The 15268-nt window shown below is 37.7% G+C and overlaps 2 protein-coding genes across 5 annotated transcripts in view; one reads left to right on the top strand and one right to left on the bottom strand.

Moving 5' to 3' along the window:
- FAM149B1 (family with sequence similarity 149 member B1) overlaps nucleotides 1-15268 on the bottom strand; it is a 77103-nt gene that overhangs the window by 20741 nt on the left and 41094 nt on the right. For all 4 annotated transcript variants that reach the window (XM_027591721.2, XM_027591715.2, XM_027591701.2 and 1 more), the window contains exon 7: nucleotides 14218-14405. In XM_027591721.2, coding sequence (XP_027447522.1) covers nucleotides 14218-14405 — 188 coding nt within the window. The remainder of the gene's footprint in view (nucleotides 1-14217; nucleotides 14406-15268) is intronic.
- DNAJC9 (DnaJ heat shock protein family (Hsp40) member C9) overlaps nucleotides 1-15268 on the top strand; it is an 80980-nt gene that overhangs the window by 26299 nt on the left and 39413 nt on the right. The window lies entirely within an intron of this gene.

Here is a 15268-nt window from a genome sequence, read left to right as displayed (position 1 = left end):
GATTTTATTTGAGTCCTCTTTTTTTTCTTGATGAGTCTGGCTAAAGGTGTATCAATTTTATTTTTTCAAAGAAACAGCTCTTGGTTTCAGTGATCTTTTCTAATGATTTTTTAGTCTCTCTTTCATTTATTTCCACCCTGATCTTTATTATTTCCTTCCTTCTGCTAGCTCTGGGCTTTGTTCTACTATTTCTAGTTCCTTTATATATAAACTTAGAGTAAGATTTTTCTTGGTTTTGGGGGTAGCCCTGTATTGCTATAACCTTCCTTCTTAGAATTGCCCTTGCTGTGTCACAAAGATTTTGAACTGTCCTGTTTCCATTTTCAATTGTCTCCAGGTATTTTTTGATTTCCTCTTTGATTTTTTCATTGACCCATTGACTGTTTGGTAGTATGTTGTTATCCTCCATGTGTTTGTATTTCTTCTAGTTTTTTTCTTGTAATTGATTTCTCAATTTCTTTTTTGATGGTTGCTTAAATTTGAACACATTCTAAAAGCACTTGATTTTTACTCTGTTTTATGTATATCATATTTTACATATTTTTATTTTGTGTATCTTGACTAATTTTTGTCGATATAATACCTGTTACTACTTTTGTGTTTTAACCTTCATATAGCTTTATAAGTGATTGATTACTACCATTACTGTATGTTTGCTTTTAACAGTAAATTTTTTTTCCTTTCAAAATTTTCTTCTAGTTATGGCCTTTTTGTTTCTACTTAAATTTCCTTTAATATTCTTTGTAGGGCCAGTTTAGTAGTGATAACTCCTTTAACTTTTGTTTGGGAAATTCTTTATATCTCTTTCAATGCCAAATGATAACTTTGCTGGGTAATGTATTCTTGGTTGTAGGTTTTACATTTCAGCACTTTGAATATATTATGCCACATTCTTCTGACTTGCAAAATTTCTGCTGAAAAATCAGCTGGTAGCCTTATGGGGCTTTCCTTGTATGTAATGGTTTCCTTTTCTCTTGCTGCTTTTAAGATTCTCTGTCTTTTTAAAATTTTTGTCATTTTAATTATTATATGCCTTGGTGTGGACTTCCTTGGTTTCATCATGTGTGAGGTTCTCTGTGATTCCTGGGCCTAATGTCTGTTTCCTTCTCAAGGTTAGGGAAGTTTTCAGCTACTATTTCTTCAAATAAATTTTCTCTCTTCTTCTGGGACCCCTACAGTGTGAATGTTATTACACTCAGCGTTATCACAGAGATCCCTTAACCTATCCTCTTTTAAAATTCATTTTCTTTTTGCTGTTTCAGTTTGGTTGCTTTCCATCACCCTATCTTCCAGATCACTGAAACATTTTTCTACATTCTCTAATCTGCTGTTGATTCCCTCTACTGTATTTTTTTTTTTTGAGAGGGAGAGGGAGAGAGAGAATCTTAAGCAGACTCTCTGCCCAGCACAGAGCCCTATGTAGGGCTCGATCCCACAACCCTGAGATCATGAGCTGAGTGGAAATCAGGAGTCAGACGTTTAACTGACTGAGCCACCCAGGCACCCTTAACCCCAGTGTATTTTTCACTTCAGTTACTGTATTTTTTGGTCTGACTGGTTCTTTTTTTATATTTTCTATCCCTTTCTATCCCCCATTCTTCTCTCAAGTCCGGTGAGTATCTTTGAACTGTTTATCAGGTAGATTGCTTATCTCCATTTCATTTAGCTCTTTCTCTGTTGTTTTGTCTTGGTACTTCATTTAGAACTCATTCCTTGGGGGCACCTGGGTGGCTCAGTCATTAAGCGTCTGCCTTCAGTTCAGGTCGTGATCCTGGGATCCTGGGATCGAGCTCCATGTCGGGCTCCCTGCTCAGTGGGAAGCCTGCTTCTCCCTCTCCCACTCCCCCTGCCTTGTTTTCCTGCTCTCGCTATCTCTCTCTCTGTCAAATAAATAAAATCTTTAAAAAAAAAAGTTTAGAACTCATTCTTTGGTCTCCTGATTTTTTCTGACTCTGTATTTGTTTCTGTGTATTAGGTAGGCCTGATTTTGAAAGTAGTTGTCTTATGTAGAAGGCATCCTGTAGTGCTCTGTAGCACAATCCACCCTGGTCATCAGAACCAGGTGCTGCAGGGTTGTCCCCTGTGTGAGCTGCCTGCACCTTCCTGTTGTGCTTGAGCCAAGGCTACTGTGGGCACACTGGTGGGCAGTGTTTGCCTCTTGAGCAGCTCACTGAGAGGCCTGATTGCAGTCACTGTAGGCTCAATGGTGAGCAGGACTAGCCCTCAGCCCTGCTGTCTGCAATGACCCACTATGACTGCTGCAGATGCAGTATTGGGCAGAGCTTGCTCCTGGAGTGGCTAGCTGAGAGACCCATCAGCAGCTATTGTCAGCATTGCTACTGTCAGCATACTGGTGTGTGGGGTTAGCTTGTTTTGGAGGTGACTGCCAGTTTGGTCAGGTTGGGTGGGGTGAGATTGCAGGGCAATGCTGGGGCAGAGCAAGTAGTACCAACAAGATAGATGGAGGTGTCAGAAGTGCCTCCCACAGGTGTCTGGCTATCTATGCTGGGTGAGGGAAAGGATAATAGTGCCCGAAGGTACTTCTGTTCCCAGAGAAAGCTGACACACATCTCTGCTTCTCTGGCACATGTCCTAAAATTGGTCAAGAAATCTTCTGTAGAGATAGGAAGATGGTGGTGGAGTAGGAGGACCCCAGCTCACCTTATCCTTGAATACAACTGGATAACTATCAAATCATCCTAAATAGCCCAGAAGTTGACATGAAGACTAACCAAACAAACTCTACAACTAAAGGGAGAGAAGTGGTCACATCAAAGAAGGTAGAAAGTGTGGAGATGTGATTTAGGGGAGAAACGGATCACGGCTCTGTCGATGGGAGGGAGCCATGGTGTGGAGAAAGGTGAGAGAGAGAGAGAAATACACGGGAATGCACAAGAATATTTCCCCATAGCCACTGGCTTGGAAAATGAGAGAGGCTGAATTTCATGAGATCTTGCAACCAGTGGGGCTTAAGGCTTGGAATTTTAAAGGTCAGCAGGCTTGGCGGGATAGAGCCCAGAGGGTACTGTGCTGCTCTTGGAGAGAAGACAGGCAAAGAACCTGGGGGCATACAGTGTGGAAATAGCAACTGAAGAAAACATAGGGCAGAGAATGGGGAGATAATTTGCTCTTCTTGGAGCGTGTCCCTGAGGCAGTATTCACAGAGACATCTCTCTGAGAATAAAGGAGCTGGCCAGTGCCATTTTCTCCCGCACTACCCAACCCTCCCCCAGCATAAACAGAGAGCCACCTGCAGGAAGCAGCACAGCGCAGACAGTGGCTACCTAACTTGCTTACACTAAACCCTATATCCTTGTGCTCCAATGGAGCTGCCCCTCTCAGTCATGCTAACTTCATCCCAGTGTAGCAGGCCCTTCCCCCAGAAGACCAGCCAAACCCCTCCCCACACCACATCTCTCTTTCAGAGAGTTTTGCAAGGCCTCAGTTCCAGTGGAAGTAGTGACTGGTCTCATTTCACAAGCAGACAAGGGCATACCTAGTTAAAACTCACCACATTCAGGCCAGGGACCAAACATTGCCCACAGCAGGAAAGGAGAGATGACTAGCTGGAAGGATAGAGCAGCCAGAACACAATAGTACAGCATATGCAGCACACACTGGAGACTCACTGAAGCACCAGGCTCTGGGCACTACATAACCTCTTTATAAGGCCATTACTTTCAGAAACAGGAGACATAATTGGCTTTTCTGATACACAGAAGCAGGCAGAGACTTAGATGGAATGAGAAGACAGGAATTTATCCCAAATGAAAGAACAAGGTAAGGTCATGGCCAGAGATCTAAGCAAAACAGATATTAAGTAACATGCCTGATGGAGAATTTAAAGAAACAATCATAAGGATATTCACTGGACTTGAGAAAAGAATGGAAGACATCAGTGAAACTCTTACCATAGAGTAAAAGAGTTAAAAAATCATACAGAGATGAAGAGTGCAATAAATGAGATCAGGAACACACTTTATGCAAGGAACAGCAGGCTGGAAGAAGAGAACGAATTAATGACCTAGAGGACAAAATAATGGAAAGCAATGAAGTTAAACAAAAGAGAGAAAGAATTATGCATAATGAGAATAGACTTAGGGAACTCAGGAACTCTATCAAATGTAATAATGTTTGTATTATAGGAGCCCCAGAAGACGACAAAGAAAAGGGGGCAGAAAATTCATTTGAAGAAATGATAGCTGAAAACTTCCCTAATCTGGGGAAAGAAATAGGCATCCAGATCCAGGAGGCACAGAGAACTCTCATCAAAATCATCAAAAGCACACCCATACCAAAGACATATTGTATTTAAATTTGCAAAATATAGTGATAAGAAGATCTTAAAAGCAAAACAAAGGAAATCAACTTACAAGGGAAAACCCATAAGGCTAGCAGATTTTTCAACAGAAACTTGGCAAGCCAGAAGAAATTGGCATGATATATTCAGAGGGCTGAATGGAAAACATCTGCAGCGAAGAATACTCTATTCAGCAAAGCTGTCATTCAGAATAGAGGAGAGATAGAGTTTCCCAGACAAAAACTGAAGGAGTTTGTGACCTAAACTAAAACAGCCCTGCAAGAAATATTAAAGGGGACTCTGTGAGTGGAAAGGAAAGACCAAAGGTGACAGTATAAAGGCAGGAAAAACAAAAAGGAGCAAAAATGAATATTTCTGTAAAATCAGTCAAGAAACTCATAAAAATTAGGATATAAAATATATATCTAAAATGTGGGGAAGAGAGAAGAAAAAGAATGGGTTCAAATTTAAATGATCATCAGCTTAATATAGACTGTTATGTAGAAAAGGTTATATACAAACCTGATGGTAACCATATATGAAAAACCACTAATAAACATACAGAGAATGAAGAGAAAAAAATCCAAATATATCACTAAGGAAAATCAGCAAAACACGAAAGAGAGATAGACAAGAAAGGATCAGAGAAAAGCTCCAGAAATGATCACAAAACAAATAATAAAATGGCAATAAATACATAACTATTAATTACCTTGAATGTAAATGGACTAAACACTCCAATCAAAAGACATAGGATGTCATTGGATAAAAAAACAAGACTCATCTATACACTGCCTACAAGATACTAATTTTAGACCATAAAGTCACCTGCAGATTGAAAATGAGGGAATGGAAAAACATTTATCATGCAAATGGGTTTCAAGAGACACCTGGAGTAACAATACTTATATTGGGCAAACTAGACTTTAAAACAGACTGTAACAAGAGCCAAGAGCACTATATAATAAAGCTGGCAATACAACAAGATCTAACAATTATAAATATTTATGCATCCAACATTAGAGCACCTAAATACGTAAAACAATTACAAACATAAAGGAACTAATCAATAATACAACAATAGTATGGGACTTTAACTTATGTCCATGGTCAGATCATCTAAACAGAAAATCAAGAAGGAAACAATGGTTTTGAATGACACACTGGACCAGATGGACTTAACAGATATATTCAAAACATTCCCTCCTTAAACAGCAGAATACACATTTTTTAAAGTGCACATGGAACATTCTCCAGAATAGAACAAGTATCAGGCTACAAAACAGGCTTCAACAAATACAAGAAACTTGAAGTCATACCATGTACCTTTTCTGACCACAACATTATGAAACAAGTCAACCACAAGAAAGACTCTGGAAGGACCACAAATACATGAAGGTTAAATAACATGCTACTAAATAATAAAGATTAGAGCAGAGATAAGTGACATAGAAACTAAAAAAACCCCAATAGAACAGATCAATAAAAACCAGGTCATTCTTTGAAAAAATTAATAAAATTGATAAACCTCTAGCTAAATGTATCAAGAAGAAAAGAGAAAGGACCCAAATAAAGTCACAAATGAGAGAGGAGAAATAACAACCAACACCACAGAAATACAAACAATTATAAGAGAATATTATGAATATGCAAACAAATTGGATAACCTAGTAGAAATGGATAAATTTCAAAAAACATGCAACCTACCAAGACTGACTCATGATGAAACAGAAAATCTGAACACACCAGTTACTAGTGAAGGAGACTGAATGAGTAAAAAAAACTTACCAACAAACAAAAATTCAGGACCAGATGGCTTCACTGGTCCATTATAACAAACATTCAAAGAAGAATTAATACCAATCCATACTCCTCCAAAAAACAGAAGAGGAAAGAGCTCTTCTAAACTTTTTTTTATGAGGCCAGCATTACTCTGATACCAAAACCAAGGATACCACAAGAAAAGTAGAGGCCAATATCCCTGATGAACACAAATGCAAAAATCCTCAACAAATTATTAGCACACCAAAGTCAACAATACAGTAAAAGGATAATACATCAGAAAATAAATAAAAAAATAAAAGGATAATACATCATGATTAAGTGGTATTAATCCAGGAATGCAAGGATGGTTCAACATCCACCAGTCAGTATGATACACTACATTAACAAAATGAAGACTAAATATCATATGATAATCCCTAGATGCAGAAAAAGCATTTGACAAAATTCAACACTTTCAACAAAAGTGGGTATAGAGAGAATGTACCTCAACATAATAAAGTATATATATGACAAGCCCACAAAGAACATCATGCTCAACAGTGAAAAGCTGAAAGCTTCCTCTAAAATCAGAAACAAGACAAGGATGTCCATTTTCACTACCTGTATTCAACATAGTATTGGAAGTCCTACACAAAGCAGTTAGGCAAGAAAAAGAAATAAAAGTCATCCAAATTGGGAAAGAAGAAATAAAACTCTATTTGCAGATGACATATATAGAATCCCTAAAGATTCTATCAAAACCTGTTAGAACTAATAAATGAATTTAGTAAAGTTGTAGGATACAAAATCAATACACAAGAATCTGTTGCATTTTTATACACTAATAATGGACTATCAGAAAGAGAAATTAAGAAAAAAATCCCACTTATATTTGTATCAAAAAGAATAAAATACCTAGGAATAAATTTAATCAAGGAGGTAAAAGACCTGTATAGTGAGACCTGTACAATGACATTAATGAAAGAAACTGAAGAAGACACAAATAAATGGAAAGATAGCCTGTGCTCATAGATTTGAAGAATTAATACTTTTAAAATGTCCATACTAGGGGCGCCTGGGTGGCTCAGATGGTTAAGCTTCTGCCTTCGGCTCAGGTCATGATCCCAGGATCCTGGGATCAAGCCCCATGTCGGGCTCCCTGCTCAGCGGGGGGCCTGCTTCTCCCCCCCCTCCGTTTCTCCCCCTGCTCATATTCTCTCTCTCTCTCTCTGTATCTCTGTGTCTCGAATGAATAAACAAAAAAATCTTTAAAAAAAAGTCCATACTACCCCCCCAAAATAGATTCAGTGTGATTCCTATCAAATTTCTAATATCCTTTTTCACAGAAATAGGACAAACAATCCTAAAATTTGCATGAAACCATAAAGACCCCAAATAGCCAAAGCAATCTTGAGAAAGGACAAAGCTAGAGGCATCTTGCTCCCATATTTCAAACATAGCTATGGCATATAGCATATACATGGCTATGGCAATTAGAACAGTACGGCATCGGCATGGGAATAGACATGGGAACAGACACACGGGCCAACAGAACACAATAGAGAACTTAGAAATAAATCCATGTGAGGACAGTCTCTTCAATAAATTGGACCAGTATCTTACACCATACACAAAAGCCAATTTAAAATAGGTTAAACACTTGAACATAAAACCTGAAACCACAAAACTACAAAAAAATATGAGGTAAGCTTCTCGACATAGGTCTTGGCCATGATTTTTTGAATGTGATGCCAAAAGCAAAACAAAGGAAAGCAAAATAAAACATCAAACTAAAAAGGTTATGCATAGCAAAAGGAAAAATCAACAAAATGAAAACCAACCTATTGAATGGGAGAAAATATTTGCAAATCATCCGTCTGATAAGGGGCTAATGTCCAAAATATATGAAAATAGATACATAGCCAAAAAAAAATCCAATTTAAAAATGGGCAGAAGATCTGAATAGACATTTTCCCAAAGAGGAAATACAAATAGCCAACAAGTACACAAAAAGATGCTCTACATCATTAATCATCGGGGAAATGCAAATCAAAATCACAATGAAGTATCACCTCATACCAGTCAGAATGACTATTATCAAAAAGTCTAGAAATAACAAGGGTTGGCAAGGAGGTGGAGAAAGGGAACCCTTGTGCACTGTTCATGGGAATGTAAATTGCTGTAGCCACTATGGGAAAAAGTATGGATGTTCCTCAAAAATTAAAAAATATAGGGGTGCCTGGGTGGCTTAGTAGGTAAAGTGTCCATCTTTGGCTCAGGTCATGATCCCAGGGTGCTGGGATCGAGTCCAGCATTGGGCTCCTTGCCCAAGGGGAACCTGCTTCTCCCTCTCCTCCCAACTCAATGCTCACTTGCTTGCTCTCTCTCAAATAAATAAATAAAATCTTAAAAAAAATAAAGTGTTTTTAAAAAATTAAAAATAGAGCTACCACATGATCCAGAAATTCCACCTCTTGGTATTTATCTGAAGAAAATGAAAAACACTAACTTGAAAAGATATATGTACCTCCATGTTCACTGCAGCATTTATTTTTATTTTTATTTTTTAAGATTTTATTTATTTGACAGAGAGAGACACAGCGAGAGAGGGAACACAAGCAGGGGGAGTGGGAGAGGGAGAAGCAGGCTTCCCGCCGAGCAGGGAGCCCTATGCGGGGCTTGATCCCAGGACCCTGAGATCATGACCTGAGCCAAAGGCAAGATGCTTAACGACTGAGCCACCCAGGCACCCCATCACTGCAGCATTTACTTACAATGGCCAAGATATGGAAACAACCTTAGGTCCATCAGTAGATGAATGGTTAAAAAAAATCATGGTGTATATATACAGTGGAATTTTCTTCAGTCATAAAAAAGAATGAAATCGTTCCATTTGTGACCTTGAGGGCATTATGCTAAGTGAAGTAAATCAGAGAAAATTACTGTATGATCTTTCTTGTAGATGAAATCTAAAAACAAATAAAACAAAGCTCATAAGTAAAAGATAGGTGGTTGCTAGAGGCAGGGGGTGGGGAATTGGAGAAATGGGTAAACATTTGTTTTTTTTGCTTTTGTTTTCAGAATAAATAAATTGAAATAAAATTTTTTTCATATCTATAAAAAAAGAATTAACCATCAACAGACTCGCATTTACATACAGGATGAAAGTTTTAAAATGAGTTTTTAATGAGATAAAATTCATATAACATAAAATTCACCATTTTAAACCATTTTACAGTATACAATTAATTGGTTTTTAGTATATTCACAATGTTGTGCAACCAGCACCACTATCTAATTTCAGAAAATATCTATCACTCCAAAGAGATACCACATACCTCTCAATTCCCTTCTTCCTCTATCCCTTGGCAACCACTAAACTACCTTCTTTATGGATGTGACTGTTCTGGACATTTCATCCAAATGAAATCATACAATATATGGCTCTTTGTGTCTGGCTTCTTTCACTTAGCATAATATATTCAAGGTTCATCCATGCTGAAGCATGCAGGATTACTTTATTTTATGAACGAATAATATTACATTGCATGGTATATTAGTTACTTAACCTGCTATAACAAATACCACAGACTGGACGGCTTAAGTAACAGAAATTTCTTTTTCTTTTTTTTTTTTTTTAAGATTTTATTTATTTATTTGACAGAGAGAGACACAGCGAGAGAAGAAACACTTCTTACAGTTCTGGAGGCTAGAAGTCCAAGATCAAGGTGCTATATGGCTTGTAGGCAGCTGTGTCCTTGCGTGACCCCTTTTCTGTGCATACACAGAAAGGGAGCTCTGATGTCTCTTCCTCTTTTTATAAGGATACCAACTCTATAAGATTAGGGCCCCACCCTTAGGACTTCATTTAACCACCCTAAAAGTCCCATTTCCAAACAGTCACACTGGAGGTTAAGGGTTCAACATATAAATTCTGAGGAGGACACAATTCAGTCCATAACAGTTAGATATACCAAATTTTGTTTCTCCATTCATAGTTGATGGACATTTGGGTTTCTACTTTGTTTTAATATTTTTAATCTCTATACCCAGTGTGGGGCTTGAACTCACAACACTGAGATCAAGGGTCACATGCTCCACCAATAGAGCCAGCCAGGCGCCCCTGATTCTACTTTTTGACATTTACAAATAATGCTGTTTTGAACATTCATGCACAGGCTTTTGTGTGGATATGGTTTCAGTTCTCTTGGTTATATACCTTTGAATAGAATTGCTGGGTCATAGGGTCATTTTATGTTTAACTTTTTGAGGAACTATCAAACTTTACACAATGACTGCACCACTTTACCTTCCCACCAGCAATGTATGAAGTTTCCAATTTCTCCACACTCTTACCAATACCTGTTACTGTCTTTTTTTTTTTTTTAACATAGCCATTCTAGTGAGTATGAAGTGGTATTTCATTGTGATTTTGGTTTTGGTTTATATTTCCCGAAAGAATATGATGTTGAACATCTTCTCCTATGCTTATTGGCTGTGTGTAATCTTTGGAGAAATATCTGTAAGTTGTTTGCCCATTTTTAAATTGGGTTGTTTGTCCCTTTGTTGTTTAATTGTACTTTATATATTGTGGATGCTAGAGTCTTATCAGGTGTATGATTTGCACTTATATTCTCTAATTCTGTAGGTTGTCTTTTCACTTTTTTTATAATATCCTTTGATACAAAAAGTTTTTTTTAATTTTGATAAAATCCAGTTTACTGATTTTTCTGTTGTTGTTTATGGTCTTGGTGTCATATCTAAGAATCCACTGCCAAATCTAAGATCATTAAGATTTACTCCTATGCTTTCCTCTGGGAGTTTTATAGTTTTAGTTCTTAAATGTATGTTTGTGATCCATTTTGAGTTGATATTTTATATGTATTGTGAATAAGGTTCCAAACTCAGTCTTTTCCATGTGGCTATCCAGTTGTTTAAGCACCATTTGTTGAAGAGACTATTCCTCTCCCATTCAGTGGTCTTGGCACCCTTGTTGAAAATCAGTTGGCATAGATGTGTGGGTTTATTTCTGGATTCTTGATCTTATTCTGTTGATCTAGATATCACTTCTTATGCTGGTACCACACTGTTTTAGTTACTGTAGCTTTGTATCAAGTTTTAAAATCAGGAAGTGTGAAGTCTCATATTTTGTTCCTTTTTAGTATTATTTTGGAATTCACTCAACCTGTAAATCTATTTGGGGAGTATTGCCATCTTAACAATATTAAGTCTTCCAATCCATAAACACAGGATGACTTTCCAATTCTTTAGGTCTTCTCTATTTTCTTACAATAATGTTTTGTAGTTTTCAGTGTAAAAGTCTTACAGTTTCTTGGTTAAGTTTAATCCTAAGTATTTTATTCTTTTTGATGCTATTATAAATGAACTGTTCCCTTAATTTCATTTTCGATGATTCATTGATAGAGGCTAGAAGAATTTTGAGAAGTATGATACAGAAAGCAAAAATTGTCTTGAATAGACTTTGTAGAAATCTGGATTTGGAGGATGCTGTAGGGGAGGGTTTAGAAGGAAATAAGGAACATGTTATTAGAAACTGGAAGAAAGGAGGTGCTTGTTATTTAGTGGAAGAAAGCTTAGTGAAATGGTCTTCTGTGGTCAAGTGGAAAGGAGGACTTTTAAGTGATGATTCTGGTTATGTAGCTAAGGAGATTTCCAAAGTGTTGAAGGTGAGGCCTGATTTTTTTTCTTGCTACTTATAATAAAACATGAGATGAGGAAGAGAAAGTGAAGAAAAAATTATTAAATATAAAGAAATCAATACTTGATGATTTTTGAAAATTCTGTATCTCTAGATGACAGAAGAGTTTAATGAAAGAAGGCTGTTGGACCCTCAAACTTCTACTGGCAGGAGGCAGTCTGATAAAACTGCTTAGCTGCCCACATGTGCTACATTTTATGAAAAAGGAAGGATGACTTAGAGAGTAAAACCAAGAGCCCAGGGTGCCTGAGTGGCTCAGTCAGTTAAACGTCTGCCTTCAGCTTGGGTCATGATCCTGGAGTCCTGGGATCGAGTCACACGTCAGGCTCCCTGCTTGGTGGGGAGTCTGCTTTTCCCTCTGCCCTCACCCCGCTCTCATGCTCTCTTGCATGCGTGCTCTCTCTCTCAAATAAATAGGTAAAATCTTAAAACAAACAAACAAACAACAACAACAAAAACCAAGAGCCCAGAGGTTGGACCGGAGAGCTGAGAGGATTATTTCTGGGGTTGGAACTCCCAGTATTTTCCCAACTGGACTTCAGAATTGCTGTGAACCCTTTTTTACCTTCCTTTTCTGCACATACACCCCTTATCTGGAATGTCTGTGATCCTTTCCCTGGTCCACTATTGTATGTTGGGTGTGTTCGGGTAAGGTAACTTTTCTCTAGGAGTGGAATGGCTGGATTATATAGTTAGATGTTTATATACCTGTGTATATAGCCTTTAGTTTCACAGGTCTATAGATGGAAAGGAATTGTGCCCCAGTAACTTTACTTAATGTATTACATCCAGGGCCTGATTTAGATGATAGTATTTTGGACTTCAGAGCCAATGCTATAATAAGATGAGTTTCTTGGAAGCCTTGGGAATTGAATATATTTTGCATGTGGGAGCACATGAGTCATTGAGAGCCAGTGGGAGGATTGTAATGGATAAACTCTAAGGTGGTCCCTCTGTGATTCTTACCTCTTGGTGTTCATACCTTTGTGGAATCTGCTCCCTTTGAGTGTGACTTGCTTCAGACCAAAAAATGATGAGATGTCACTCCCATGAATGTGTTATGTTATATAAGCTTCTGTTTTGCTAGCTGACTAGCTCTCAGTCTTTCTTGCTGGCTTTGAAGAGGAAAGCTGCTGTGACTCCTACAGCTACAAGAAACTAGATGCTTCTAAGAACACACAAAAGGGGAAGTGGATCCTTTCCTAGTTGAACCTCTACATGAGAACCTAGCTGTGGCCAACACCTTATTGCAACTTTGTGAGATCCTAAGTAGAGGACTAGCTAAGCCATACTTGGGACTTCTGACCCACAAATCTGTAAGATAATAACTGTGTGTTGTTTGAAACTGCTAAGTTTGTGATAAATTTTTTTGTGTAACAAAACCAAAACAATTCTTAAAAAGCTAAGTATACATTTAACCATATAATCAGACAATTCCACTCCTAGAAATTTACCTAAGAGAAAAGGAAATGTATGTTCAAAAAATTCTTTAAAAAATTTTTTCTTTTAGATTTTATTTATTTATTTGACAGAGAGAGAGAGACACAGCGAGAGAGGGAACACAAGCAGGGGGAGTGGGAGAGGGAGAAGCAGGCTTCCCATTGAGCAGGGGGCCCAATGCAGAGCTCGATCCCAGGACCCCGGGATCATGACCTGAACCGAAGGCAGACGCTTAACCAACTGAGCCACCCAGGCGCCCCAAAAAACTTTTAATACAGTAACGTGCAGACCAGCTTTACATGTAATAGTGCCAAACTGAAAACAATCCAAATATCCATGAAAAGGTAAATGGATAAACAAATTATGAAACAATGGAATACTTGCTAGGAATAAACTGCTGACACACAATTACATGGATGAATCTCAAAATTATCATGCTGAATGAAGGAAGATGACAAAAAGTAAATACCATGATTCCATTTATATGAAACTCTAAAAAATAAAAATTAAACTATAGTGACAGAAAGCACATTTGTTGTCACTTGGAGATGGTGGATCAGGCATGGGCAGAAGGGAAGGATTACAAAGGTCACGAACTTTTGGGGGTGATGGATATGTTCATTATATTGACTGTTTTGTGGTTTCATGTTTGTATACATAGGTGAATTTACCAAACTGTACACTTTAAATATGAATGGTTTATTGTATATCAGTTATTCTTAAGTAAAGCAGTTTTGAAAATGTATTTGCCACTTGCACATGTTTTTTCTCACAAATAATTATATTCAAAGAAAACACAGTCTAGTCATCATAGATTGGGCCTTGTTACTCATCCACACATTCTCAAAATTTTCTCAAAATCTGTTAGTGTCTGTGGGAAATACAAATACGAATCTTTTACACTAATGAAGCATATAATCTGATAAACTAGTTAGTTAGGCTTTGGAAATCATAAACAATTATTTTTTTATATTGTTTTCACAAAGATCCTTACCAGAAACCAATCCCTCCCAGTGACTACGTGTCAGCTGCTCCATACAGCTCAGAACCTTGCTCCACACATCATCAAACACGTGAGCAAGGACATCCTCTTTCATGCAGTAAAATGGAGCAATGGGAGGGTACCCTAATTTCTGTTTCTCTGGAGCTGCTTGTAATTTCTTTCCTTGGAACCCCTCTTCCCTGTAACAGAAGCAAATAAGACTTCATGATTATTCCTTACTGAGTGTTCACCACTGTCCTTTGTGCTTCTTAAGGAGTGTGAGTTGTTTGCCCTTCCCCACCACTGGCTCAACATATGTATGTTAGCAGATGTGCTAAGCTGCCTTGTGACCTAAGGGAGTTCTTAACAGAGGAGACCGAATTTCCCTTTTTACTCCCACCTCACCCCACTACTCTGCCAAAAAAGAAAAAAATAATACAACAAGAAAAGAAGACTGAGACTCATTGTATATTTTTTAGCTTTAAACAGATGAACATTGTCAATTGTGCAATAAGCTATGACAAGCATACAGAAATAATCTTTTTGTTGTAATTGGATACCATTTAGGTTAATATTAACGTAACTAATAATGGGCATATAACTGTACCACATAAATACTTGAAGCAATGAATCATTAGGGAAATAGTATACTTTTACTAATCCAAATAAACGTTTGGTAATTGGCTGGAAAGGGAAAGGAGGGGAGCCCAACAGCACAAGAAGCTACTCTGAGGCTCTTCTGGAGACCATGTATCTGTCTGTAGGCCAGAAACTCTCAGTTAGCCAAGTCTTCTCTTCTCTGTCAGGGAGTACCAATAGCCCCAGTATTTGGTGGGCAAAACTCTAGCTGACAGATGTACTTACTATGATAGATGTATTATAAAGTAAGACAAAGCAAATTCTGGAACACTTGAGGTACGAAGAAATATTTTAAAGCCTCTACAGTGAAAATTATCCCTAGGGTAGCAGAGGTCTCAAGAATTAAATGGGAAGCTGTAAGCAGGAAAGAAGGATGCTCAGATATTTATACAGGGCAACTAAAGTCTTTCTCCTCTTCTCCTTT

The sequence above is a fragment of the Zalophus californianus genome, chromosome 15 (genome assembly GCF_009762305.2).
Source record: "Zalophus californianus isolate mZalCal1 chromosome 15, mZalCal1.pri.v2, whole genome shotgun sequence".
NCBI classification, from domain to species: domain Eukaryota; kingdom Metazoa; phylum Chordata; class Mammalia; order Carnivora; family Otariidae; genus Zalophus; species Zalophus californianus.
This window is presented reverse-complemented; position numbering and strand designations above follow the sequence as displayed.